Source organism: Nerophis lumbriciformis, linkage group LG23, assembly GCF_033978685.3.
Source record: "Nerophis lumbriciformis linkage group LG23, RoL_Nlum_v2.1, whole genome shotgun sequence".
Classification (NCBI taxonomy): Eukaryota; Metazoa; Chordata; class Actinopteri; order Syngnathiformes; family Syngnathidae; genus Nerophis; species Nerophis lumbriciformis.
In genome coordinates, this window is record NC_084570.2 from 20735901 (window position 1) to 20749327 (window position 13427).

The 13427-nt window shown below is 42.3% G+C and overlaps 1 protein-coding gene across 1 annotated transcript in view; it reads right to left on the bottom strand.

Moving 5' to 3' along the window:
* LOC133622591 (transmembrane protein 163a) overlaps positions 1 to 13427 on the bottom strand; it is a 44941-nt gene that overhangs the window by 10541 nt on the left and 20973 nt on the right. Inside the window, exons 3-4 of the mRNA XM_061985423.2 lie at positions 2943 to 2986; positions 2766 to 2857 (exon numbers count right to left, since the gene is read on the bottom strand). Of these exons, the coding sequence (XP_061841407.1) occupies positions 2766 to 2857; positions 2943 to 2986 (136 nt within the window). The remainder of the gene's footprint in view (positions 1 to 2765; positions 2858 to 2942; positions 2987 to 13427) is intronic.

Below are 13427 nucleotides of genomic sequence, written 5' to 3' on the forward strand. Positions count from 1 at the left end.
GTACCGATGTTTGACACATGTGTTTGTTCATAAATATTGTTTTTGATAATAAAATCTCATTTCTATTGCAACATATAAACATGAGCTGATTATGATAACTGTTGTCCAGATATATTTGGTTTTACTATCACATTTCTGAGTCACACTTACAGTTGCAAGTGGTGTATAGTTTATGGTGTGTTGGGCCAGTCTTTGCTGATTGGTCTTATGTTGAGCTTGAAAAAGTGTTAATACTGTAAGTATTGTACTAATTACGCACCAACTGTAATGTGCATCTTAGTTGTTGTTTTCATTAACAAATTTGGAGGTGTTGAAATCACGGTGAAAAATCACGAATGCTAATGAGTAGCGAGTCAATAGCAAAGCCAATGTGTATTAGCATCAAGCTTGCGCATTTGTGGAAAAGTGGAGCCTTACTTTACTTACGTTGAAACGCTTTTTGAGTCAATTACTTTGTTGGCATTGAAATTTTCAAAGTACTAAAGTGCGAAAAGTCGTCAACCAGGCGTGGCTTCACGCGCAACCCATGTACCGTTACATGGCATGATGGCACCGTTGGGATTTTTATGTGATTCGGTCGGTGCCAAAAACAAAAAGGATTCGGTTTCTATCCATAAATGGGACAGTCTTGTTTTTTGAGTCCTACAAAGTGTTTATACCGTAAGTATTGTACTTATTACACACCAGCTGTTTGATTGTAACGTGCATTTTAGTTGTAGTTTTCATTAACAAATTTGAAGGTGTTGAAATTGCTATGTAAAATCGCTAATGCTAATCGGTAACATGCCTCTGACATACCGGTATCCAATGTAAATTAGCATCGAGCTAGCACATTTAAAAAAGTGCAGCCATATTTTCCATCAGGCTTGTTTTTTTAATGTGTTTTTACGTTTTGGTTTGAACCCTGTTGGGACTGTGCAACGAGGGGGGGCACTTTTGAGACTTTAGCGCAACTTTTAATACTTTTTGAATCTGCACTGCAACCATATATTTTCCCCATTATGGGATATATACAAGTACATCCTATCCTATCCTATACATGCTCATTTTTGGTGCTTGCTAGTGATAGGTCAAACAATACTGAAGCGTCAATGCCTTATGAAACAAGGAGTGTCCCTCCTCAATGTGCATGTCACTTTAAGAAAACGCGTGGCCGATACTTCTGCTGTGTCATTTGATTGCAAAGCGGCAAACCGTGTTTATCTGGAAGTGCATTTTTTGGCTCGCAAGGGACAGTTCGTGTTTGACATCGGTGATCTAAATTAGGGGTGCCCGAACGTTAGGCCTCCAAGAGCCAAAGTGGAAATGTGCACATAGTCCACGGGCTAAACAGCGATATTTACCCTGCAACAGCACCACCAGTGGGTGTAATGCGGAATACATGTAAATTAACTTTTTTACATCACTTTTAACTTATTGAAGACTCTTGTTGGCAAAGGCGGCGATAAGTGCAGACGCATGTGGACAGTTTCGTACTTCATACACTTTTTTACAGGAAATAATTTAAAAAAATTCTGCAGTAACGAATGTGAAATACATAAATAATAACAATTAAATGGATGAATGAACATGTAACATCATGTTTACCTTTATTGAAGAGCGTAGAGTGAAGCAAGGAGAGGAAAGGCACACTGACCTTTATTTCATATTTTTTCATTGACATATATTATTATTTCATATTTTAAGACTGTTGATGACTATGAGTGGAAATAGAGGTGGGAAGGGGAAATGCACATGGACACCACCTTTAAACTTAAACTACAAGTTTTGTATATACTGTATATATATATATATATATATATATATATATATATATATATATATATATATATATATATATATATATATATATATACACATACATACATACATACACAACCAATATTGATATAATATTAGTTACTATTTTTATTATCATATAATATTTTAGGACTCTTTACGGCGACGAGCACAAAGACAGGTGGTGAGGGAGGAGTTCAAAGCCCTACAAACGCCACATTTGTACTATGCTATGACTACTTTCTTGAATTCCACAGTGTTTCTCCCCTTCTTTATCAGAGTGCTGGCAGTTTATCCAAGAACACACAAACAACGGCTGTGTGCTCACACGACTTTTGTCAACCGACGCAATCCCACGCCGCCGTGACTCCGCAGCCTTAGGTTTGTACCTGCAGTCTTACGTGTCCCTGGTCGCGTCTACACCCTTTACCACTCTCCTTTCTGTTTGTCAACGTAGCAAAGTCGGAGACCTCAGGGTTCTGACGGGGTGTGGTAACCACGGCAACGGCCAGGCTCATTCTGGGATGTCCAGCTAGACACTTATAGACTGGATGCTGACATGACAATGAAAACATTTAGGTGCCGACAGCCTTTCCTCTTGTGTAAACGTTGCAAGCCTGTTACCATGGCAACCCGTTGTCATTCAGCTCTCTGCACAGACATGGCAGATGATGCGCGCGCTGAGCAACCCTATTAACATTAAATATGACTCAAAAGTGGCTAAGCTATGAGTCTGTTGGTCATAAATTATTCTTGTTTAGCTCGAATCTACTTTATTGTCACTTCAGTGGTTGCACAGCACTGTGATTCTTCAAGATGCTTTTATTTTGGTGGGACATCATTTTCTCACGTACTGGTTGTTTATTTCTAAATTAACCAGACACACACTGTTAGGACGCAGGTAGATAGGATGAAGGTTATTGCTGAGCTGTAATTAGACTTGTCTCACACACTCACACATGAACACACACGCACACGTTACTTACATGTATTCCCGATGAGCTGAGTGTACGGCTGCAGCATTGCTGTAGCGCCACAACACGATGACAGAGGACAGGACATCCAGCACTGCATCAAACTGTAGGCGCACACACACACACCACACACATCATATTTGAGCAATTGCATTTGTGTATTTGCGTGTTTGTAACAAGTTGACTTACAGCGAATCCAAAAGCAGAGGCACTGTGCCGCATGATGGAGACAGCTGGAAGACATTAGAAGGAAGGGAATTAAATTAATTGTGTCACATGGTGTATGTGACCAACCCCAAGATGCAGAGAAGGCAGGCTTAGTGCAGAAAAACATGATTTAATGTCCATAAAATAAGGCAAAACACAAACCAGGAACTGGGCACAGGCAAACAGGAAAACAAGAAACTAGGAGCTAGGAGACAGCAAACTGTAAATAGCAATTGGGAACTAGCAAATAGAAACAGCTTACCGCAAACAAAGACATCGACAAGTACAAACCCCGTTTCCATATGAGTTGGGAAATTGTGTTAGATGTAAATATAAACGGAATACAATGATTTGCAAATCCTTTTCAACCCATATTCAATTGAATGCATTACAAAGACAAGATATTTGATGTTCAAACTCATAAACTTTATTTATTTTTGCAAATAATAATTAACTTAGAATTTCATGGCTGTAACACGTGCCAAAGTAGTTGGGAAAGGGCATTTTCACCACTGTGTTACATGGCCTTTCCTTTTAACAACACTCAGTAAAGGTTTGGGAACTGAGGAGACACATTTTTTAAGCTTCTCAGGTGGAATTCTTTCCCATTCTTGCTTGATGTAAAGCTTAAGTTGTTCAACAGTCCGGGGGTCTCTCCGTTGTGGTATTTTAGGCTTCATATTGCGCCACACATTTTCAATGGGAGACAGGTCTGGACTACAGGCAGGCCAGTCTAGTACCCGCACTCTTTTACTATGAAGCCACGTTGATGTAACACGTGGCTTGGCATTGTCTTGCTGAAATAAGCAGGGGCGTCCATGGTAACGTTGCTTGGATGGCAACATATGTTGCTCCAAAACCTGTATATACCTTTCAGCATTAATGGCGCCTTCACAGATGTGTAAGTTACCCATTTCTTGGGCACTGATACACCCCCATACCATCACAGATGCTGGCTTTTGAACTTTGCGCCTATAACAATCCGGATGGTTCTTTTCCTCTTTGGTCCGGAAGACACAACGTCCACAGTTTCCAAAAACAATTTGAATTGTGGACTCGTCAGACCACAGAACACTTTTCCACTTTGTATCAGTCCATCTTAGATGAGCTCAGGCCCAGCGAAGCCGACGGCGTTTCTGGGTGTTGTTGATAAACGGTTTTCGCCTTGCATAGTACAGTTTTAACTTGCACTTACAGATGTAGCGACCAACTGCAGTTACTGACAGTGGGTTTCTGAAGTGTTCCTGAGCCCATGTGGTGATATCCTTTACACACTGATGTCGGTTGTTGATGCAGTACAGCCTGAGGGATCCAAGGTCACGGGCTTAGCTGCTTACGTGCAGTGATTTCTCCAGATTCTCTGAACCCTTTGATGATATTACGGACCGTAGATGGTGAAATCCCTAAATTCCTTGCAATAGCTGGTTGAGAAAGGTTTTTCTTAAACTTTAACAATTTGCTCACGCATTTGTTGACAAAGTGGTGACCCTCACCCCATCCTTGTTTGTGAATGACTGAGCATTTCATGGAATCTACTTTTATACCCAATCATGGCACCCACCTGTTCCCAATTTGCTTGTTCACCTGTGGGATGTTCCAAATAAGTGTTTGATGAGCATTCCTCAACTTTATCATTATCTGTTGCCACCTTTCCCAACTTCTTTGTCACGTGTTGCTGGCATCAATTTCTAAAGTTAATGATTATTTGCAAAAAAAAAAAAAAGGTTTATCAGTTTGAACATCAAATATGTTGTCTTTGTAGCATATTCAACTGAATATGGGTTGAAAATGATTTGCAAATAATTGTATTCCGTTTATATTTACATCTAACACAATTTCCCAACTCATATGGAAATGGGGTTTGTATTAGAGACATCGACAGGTAGTGATGACAATCACATAGACAATACTCCAGCACTGACTGGAGTGTAAAGCAGGTCTAAATAGCAGCTGGCTGATTGACACCAGGTGTGGCCAGGTGCCAATCAGCCACAGCTGAGGGGACACAGCACTCAGAGAGACAAACAGGAAACTGAACCAAAATAAGAGTGCTGACAGGAAATAAACACAGAGGAAAAAAGGAGGTGGGCCACCAGGCTAAGTGTCCCCGCAACCAGCGGGGAAGAGTCAGGTGGCGACGGCGAGTTGAACGCCGCCGCAATTGGCGAGGCGGTCGCCCATGGAACAACCACATCCGTGGCCGACGAGAGGATGGTGGCGCCCTCTGCTGCTGGCCCACCGTAGTGCATGGTGGCGCCCTCTGCTGCTGGCCCACCGGACTGCATGGTGGCGCCCTCTGCTGCTGGCCCACCGGACTGCATGGTGGCGCCCTCTGCTGCTGGCCCACCGGACTGCATGGTGGCGCCCTCTGCTGCTGGCCCACCGGACTGCATGGTGGCGGCATCTGCTGCTGGCCCATCGGAGATGATGGTGCCGTCTGTTACAGACCCACTGGGGTGGGAAGTAGCTGTGCCTCCCCAGCTGCACAACTACTCATAGCCCCCCCTCAGGGGGAAGATCCCAGACGTCACCAGATAGGCCCACAGACGACAGGGGTGGGTGGGAGAGGGCTTGGAATGAGGCCGAACTTTTCTTTAATTTAGCCATTAGCGCTACAATCCCGTCAAGCCTCTCCGCTATCAAAATCTCTGCGGGGTTCGAATTAGGCTGGAGTATTCTGTCACATGGTGTAGGTGACGAACCCCAAGATGCAGAGAAGGCAGGCTTGGTGCAGGAAAACATGATTTAATGTCCGTAAAATAAGGCAAAACACAAACCAGGAACCAGACACAGGAAAACTGGAGACAGGGAACAGGAACCAGCAAACAGGAAAACAAGAAACTAGGAGCTAGGAGACAGCAAACTGTAAATAGCAATTGGGAACTAGCAAATAGGAACAGCTTACCACAAACAAAGACATCGACAAATATTAGCGACATCGACAGGTAGTGATGACAATCACATAGACAATACTCCAGCACTGACTGGAGTGCAAAGCAGGTCTAAATAGCAGCTGGCTGATTGACACCAGGTGTGGCCAGGTGCCAATCAGCCACAGCTGAGGGGACACAGCACTCAGAGAGACAAACAGGAAACTGAACCAAAATAAGAGTGCTGACAGGAAATAAACACAGAGGAAAAACTAAAACTTAACCAAACTGTCAGGGACAAGCCTGACAAATTGTTTTAAAAGACGACGACAAGCAACTCATTTCTGCCCTGCACTTTATCAGTGAGTAAGGTTGAGTTTGTAAGTCCACAGGAGAAACACACTGCACTGCTGTGGATTGACACCATAATGCTCAAGAAGGCACATGTACAGACCTGAATGACCTTTCACATTTGAACTGGTACCTGGGTACTCAACCAGACCAGTTTTCGGTACTTTTGTGTGTTCATGTGATAATATATGTTCATTTGTTTAATAATAAAATTGTCATGATCTGTCACATCAGATCATGTCTTGTATTGAGTTTGTTGGCATTTTCCTGTGTTTGGTGTCTTAGTTCTGGTTTAGTGCTCTTATTTTAGTCGTTCTTCCTGTTTTGTTTGTGAGTTCCTGTAAGCCGCTTTTAAGCTGTTTTCATTTTGTAATTACGGCTATTTGAGTTGAGCCTTTGCTGCTTTGTTATGTATGTTCATATATTGTGAACGCAGGTACTGTTCGGGGGTCATGCAATTTTGGTCTGATTAGATTTTAAAAAATATATATTTCATTATATTGCCTGTACAATTTTACCACAAATTGAAATGTCTTTAAATACACGTTACTTTGTAGTTTCAAAATTAAAAAATGAACAAATGTTTATATCGTAACCGTGTTAGCATTTGTTAGCACGGTGGTACAGGGGTTAGTGCATGTGCCTCACAATTAGAAGGTCCTGAGCAACGTTCCCTCTAAGGTGCGCGCCTGTGCAATTGCGCACTGCTCAAGCGTCCTCTGCGCACGGCAAATCTATGCCACGCACAAAATCAAATAAAAAAATAAGCGCATAACAATTTTCGACACACGGACACGACAGAGAAAACAGTTTTCGTCATCATTGTTCAAATATTGTAATGTCTGTCGAGACGCTTTGAGGACATGAATTCCATCGATCACTTTACTGAGCAAAACTCTTTATTGTCGGCCATAAACACATCACCAAAACACTAGTAAAAAAAAGTATATCTAGCAAAAGTGGTCATTTTCTGCAGTACAAACCAGACCAAAAGCAACTTTGTTATATCAACAGCAGCCGCTCGCTCTTTCTCACTTGCGCCAACACATGCACATATGGCACTTAGCCAGTGATGCGTTTACAGCCACACAAAAAGTCGGACAACTCCAACACCACACATAAAGTGTAATACCAGGTCGTTACACTATGATTTACCAATCAAATGTGTGCTTATTCTAGTGTCATTTATTAGGAATCTTAATTTATAAATATTAATCACGAAATGCTGTTAGTATATTAAATAAATACTAATAAAAATATATTTTTTACAAACAGGAAGTTGCAGGAATGTACACATGATCCCCTGCTTACATCTCATTGTGCAACATGTGAATGTTTTAATGGGAACTAAATGCAATGTCTGAAAGGGGTACAAATGTTTTCCAAAGCAGGACCTCCACCCAGACAAACAATACAAGTACACAGTTCATTAAAAACAATATTTTTTGTTATTGTCATTGTAAGTGGGCCTAAACACTTATATTAAAAAATCATCTCATGTAAATAACTGCTGTCATTTGATCATAGTAATAAGAGAATGTTGTCTGTCTATCTGTGTTGGCCCTGCGATGGGGGGGGGACTTGTCCAGGTTGTACCCCGCCTTCCACCCGAATGCAGCTGAGATAGGCTCCAGCACCCCCCGCGACCCCGAAAGGGAAAAGCGGTAGAAAATGGATGAATGAAGATTGAACTTGTTATTTAGTCAGGTTTGGGACAGGTGTGCTGCTGGTGTAGCCACAGTGTGCACATCTGATGTTGCTCACATGGGCTCCACTGAATGCTCAGGGAGTTTTTGCGTTTGCTCACACACGTGAAAAATTAGAGGGAACATTGGTCCTGAGTAGTCCTGAGTTCAATCCCGGGCTCGTGATCTTTCTGTGTGGAGTTTGCATGTTCTCCCCGTGACTGTGTGGGTTCCCTCCGGGTACTCCGGCTTCCTCCCACCTCCAAAGATGTGCACCTGGGGATAGGTTGATTGGCAACACTAAATATGCCCTAGTGTGTGAATGTAAGTGTGAATGTTGTCTGTCTATCTGTGTTGGCCCTGCGATGAGGTGGCGACTTGTCCAGGGTGTACACTGCCTTCCGCCCGAATGCAGCTGAGATAGGCTACAGCACCCCCCGCGACCCCAAAAGGGACAAGCGTTAGAAAATGAATGGATGGATGGGTGTTAGCATTTAGGTTGGCTGGCAGTTAGCAACTCTAGTTCCAGCTGGCAATTTGCATGCTAGTTGCCAGATAGCAATTAGCGCGCTAGTTTCGAGCTAGTTATTACTGCGTTAGTTATCAGCCAGAGATATGCGGGCTAGTATCCAGCTACTTATTATCGCACCCAGCAATTTACATGCTAGTTGCCAAATGGTGGTTACCGCGCTAGTTTACAGCTAGTTATTACTGTGCTACTATCCAGCAAGCTAGTTGCCAGAGCGTAATTAGCATGCTAGTTGTCGGTTAGCTATTAGCACGCCAGTGTGCCAGCGAGCTATTAGCTATTCTGTATTATTTAAATATCTTATTGCAGTTCTGTACCGCGGATGTCGTTGTGGCTTGTGCAGCCCTTCAAGACACTTGTGATTTAGGGCTATATAAATAAACATTGATTGATTGATTGATTGATTGATTGATTGAGTTATTCTCAAACTGTGGTATGTGCACTACTAGTGGTAAGCAGGATCCATCTTGTGGTATGCCAAAGAATCACTTGATTATAGTTTTTTGTTTTCCTATATTCGAACAGTATTACTGTTCAAACTGTGTGTAATGTTAAAGTGGTCAAAATGATAAAAAACATATTTGTTAAATAAAGCCTCTGCCTTGTTTTAGTGAATACTTAAGCCTACTATGCTACTTTATTTTAGTGTTGTTCATTGTGGTGGTACTTGGAGAGCCAAGTTTTTTCGTGAAAAAAGTTTGATAACCACTGTCTTACAGTATATTATTATAATATCTTAGTATTACACCATAACAATGTACCTTTAGGGTAACTAGTTTGGTTTAAAACACAATTTTACACAAGATATCTGAGTAGGGAGTGCTCCCTCCATCTCTACTTCAGTTTGGATATCCATTGCCTGAAAAAGGTTGAAGACCCCTGAGAAATATAATTAACATGTCTCTTTTATGAAAAAAACTTCTTGCAATATACAGTTTCTTGCCTCTGGAATATTCCAAGGGCACGCTCGCAGTTAGTGCCAGCATGTTCCATGAGCGCACCAAAAAGTGGGTTCCATTGTAGATGCACTGCAGGACTGCGTCTAAAATGTCCTTAAAATTGGTATGGATTATATTTGTCTGCTGCATATTTCAAAACATAGCAAAATGCCACAAGGATAACATGAATATGCAATAAGTGAGTGTCTCCATGGTGAAAGTCGTGTCCATCCATTTTCTACCGGGGTGCTGGAACCTATCTCAGCTGCATTCGGGCGGAAGGCGGGGTACACCCTAGACAAGTCGCCACCTCTCGTACACAAAAAAAACTCAATTGAATAGGGCGGCCTGCAATATTTATCAATTGCACACGCAGTCTTAGTAGATCACATGCAACACGCCAACTTATAGCACACACAATTTTATAGTTTGCACAGTAAAAGAACAGATAACTATTTGTAGTATGTATTATTTTTTTATAATTAGTAGAGCGTGGTATTTGGATTTTTGTAGATCAGCCCCTAAATGTGATCAAAAAACATTTGACTATTGTCAAACATGGAGGCAGTAACATTCTGCCATGTACCATGTTTTTGACAGCCAGAACACTGAATATGGCTCATGCCAGCATGACAGTCAAAACATACAACCAGGCAACAAAAGTCTTCAAACCTGTTACCAAAACAAAGATGCTCTAAAAGTCCCAGAATGCATTGCGCTTGTCCTAGAACTTTCTACCCAGCTGTTCCCATGAGGCATACAGCAGATGTTTGGTGTAATCCTGCACACCTGCAATGAAGGAGATGGAAGAGGAAACAAAGAAAAGAGGGAGATGGGAGTGGAGAGGGTTTGTCTCCTCCTTGGTTTATTTTTAGGGAGGGCCACTTGGGAGGGGGACCAGCAACCCCTCCTTCGTCATGCACACAGGAGCTATCCTTCCCCTTTCATGCTACAAAAATAGCAAGAAGCCCTGTTTCCCGCTCCTACCTCTTTCATCCTCTCCCTCCATCTTGTCTCCCCCTCTGTTTCATCATGCATTACTCAAAGTGCAAGCATAGTCTCCAAAGACTGCCTGCTTGTTTGCAAACGTCTGAGAAGCCCGCGTGAGCGCCATTATCCACGTGGACAGATACAAAAACCATTACCGTAAAATTAATTATAATGCAGCTTATAATGCAGCAATCTTCTCTACATAAACATACAACTAATACAGCAATACCTTCGCGTTCCGTCATTATTCTGAATCGTATGAAAACTGAAACAATATTTCCCATAGAAAACAATGTAAATTTAATTAATGAGTTCTAGACACCCACATATGTTTAACACAAAACACCTTTTAAATGTAGTTCCACAACCAGCAAATAATATGAAATACATACAGTCGTGGTCAAAAGTTTACATACACTTGTAAAGAACATAATGTCATGGCTGTCAACAACTCTTATTTTTTTGTGATAGAGTGATTGGAGCACATACTTGTTGGTCACAAAAAAACATTCATGACATTTGGTTCTTTTATGAATGTATTATGGGTCTACTGAAAATGTGACCAAATCTGCTGGGTCAAAAGTATACATACAGCAATGTTAATTACATGTCCCTTGGCAAGTTTCACTGCAATAAGGCGCTTTTGGTAGCCATCCACAAGCTTCTGGCTAGCTTCTGGTTGAATTTTTGACCACTCCTCTTTACAAAATTAGTGCAGTTCAGCTAAATTTGTTGGTTTTCTGACATGGACTTGTTTCTTCAGCATTGTCCACACGTTTCAGTCAGGACATCACATGGACAAAGATAAGACCTTCTGGAGGAAAGTTCTGTGGTCAGATGAAACAAAAATTTAGCTGTTTGGCCACAATACCCAGCAATATGTTTGGAGGAGAAAAGGTGAGGCCTTTAATTCCAGGAACACCATTCCTGCTGTCAAGCATGGTGGTGGTAGTATTATGTTCTGGGCCTGTTTTGCTGCCAATGGAACTGGTGATTTACAGAGAGTAAATGGGACAATGAAAAAGGAGGATTACCTCCAAATTATTTAGGACAACCTAAAATCATCAGCTCGGAGGTTGGGTCTTGGGCGCAGTTGGGTGTTCCAACAGGACAATGACCCCAAACACACGTCAAAAGTGGTAAAGGAATGGCTAAGGTTTTAGAATGGCCTTCCCAAAAGTCCTGTGTGGACAATGCTGAAGAAACAAGTCCATGTCAGAAAACCAACAAATTTAACTGACCTGCACCAATTTTGTCAAGAGGAGTGGTCAAAAATTCAACCCAAAGCTTGTGGATGGCTACCAAAAGTGCCTTATTCAGCTAAACTTGCCAAGGGATATGTAACCAAATATTAACATTGCTGTATGTATACTTTTGGGAAAAAAGCAATATTGATATATTGACAACTAAGAAGTGTGACGATCTGTCACTTCATTTCTGTTTGTTTCCTTATTTTGTATTCCCTTCCTGTCAGTGCTCTTATTTTGTTTCCATTTGCTGCTTGTCCCGTAGAGCGCTGTGTTTCCTCACCTGCTGTTGATTGGCAGCCAGTCCACGACTGATGCCAATCAGCATGTGTTCTATTTATGCCTGTCTCGAGCACTCCTCAGTGCTCAAAGATCACTTTACGTTGGGAACTATTACGTGCAAGACTGCTTCTCCTCTGTTGATGATAATAAAACTCATCTCACCTGTTCATCATCCTCCTGGTTCCTGCATCTTGGGGTCGCTACTACTGCAGCCATGCTAGTTCCTCAAAGGATCTGATCCTGACACTAATCAGTGTGTACTTATTGGATGAACAGGTGAGATGATTGGCAGCAAGTGTGGACTGGCTGCCAATCAACAGCAGGTGGGGAAACACAGCGCTCAACGGGACAAGCAGCAAATGGAAACAAAATAAGAGCACTGACAGGAAGTGAATAAAAAATAAGGAAACAAACAGAAATGAAGTGACAGATCGTCACACTTCTTAGTTATCAATATATGAATATTGCTTTTTTCCCAAATACTGTACTTTGTTTGTAACCCAACATGTACCAAGGGATGGCGTTAAAAGTCATGTTTGATAGTGCCACGGCTGCGACCCAGGCTATTCACCGTCTCTTTGTTAGCTCACTAACCGGACTTCCCTGGCTTTGCTTCTACACTGGAAATGAGACTAATCTCAACAAATGTTTTTTTTTCCTAACGCGATCATGACAACCATTGTGGCAGTTAGTTACGTCGCACGTTTGCGCCATGTTTTGAACTTGTTAAAGAAAACAACACGACTTTAGGACAGAGTCTTGTATTCAGCCATGTAAAAAAGCTATTCGGAGGCCAGCAAGAACCACAACGCATTGCGTTTCCACGTCACACTTGCCAGCTCTATTGTGCAGGTACAGTGTACAAAGCCAGGTAATAGCTGTTGCTTGTTTGGCTTGATCCATTGCAGGATGTATCCATTCCTGCATTAAGCCTAACCTGACAGCTGGTAAGGTGAAAGTAAGGGGCGATGCTTTGTTGCACACACACGCACACTCACACATAAACAAGGCCGCTATTGTTTGTACTGCATGTGAAGGACTGCACAGTGAATATCATTACCCGGATATCAGATTCAGATACGTCTGTCCACTCCTCCTTGATTCCTACCTCCTTCATTAGGAGCCGAGGTTAGAAATGGCGTCAATGAGTCTTGCTGCAGCTCCGTGCTCATCAAAGCTGAGCCCGCCGGTGGCTAATTGGCTGCTACAACACACTCCCCTCCCTTTCTGCTTGTCACGTTTGACAAGCACAGCAGGAGAAGACCGGATAAAACACCCTCCGCCGCCCTTGATTGGCTCCTTTTTCCATATGGCTAAACCACTTCTGCTGTCAGTGCTGCTTTAAGAAAAGCAGACATCGATTTTCAGCTCCATTCCCCCGCTCACTTCCCCTCCCGTTCTGCAAAGAAGCACACGAGCTGCAGGTGAAATTTTCGGTTTTGCCGTGAAGGCGTGGACTTGGAGGAGCGGTGGTGTGATAGAGCAAACACTGTGCATGGCTGCACATGGCACGTTTCACACACACTAGTGGAGCAATGCTAATGTTTGACAGAGTGTGTAACCGCCAGGGAATGG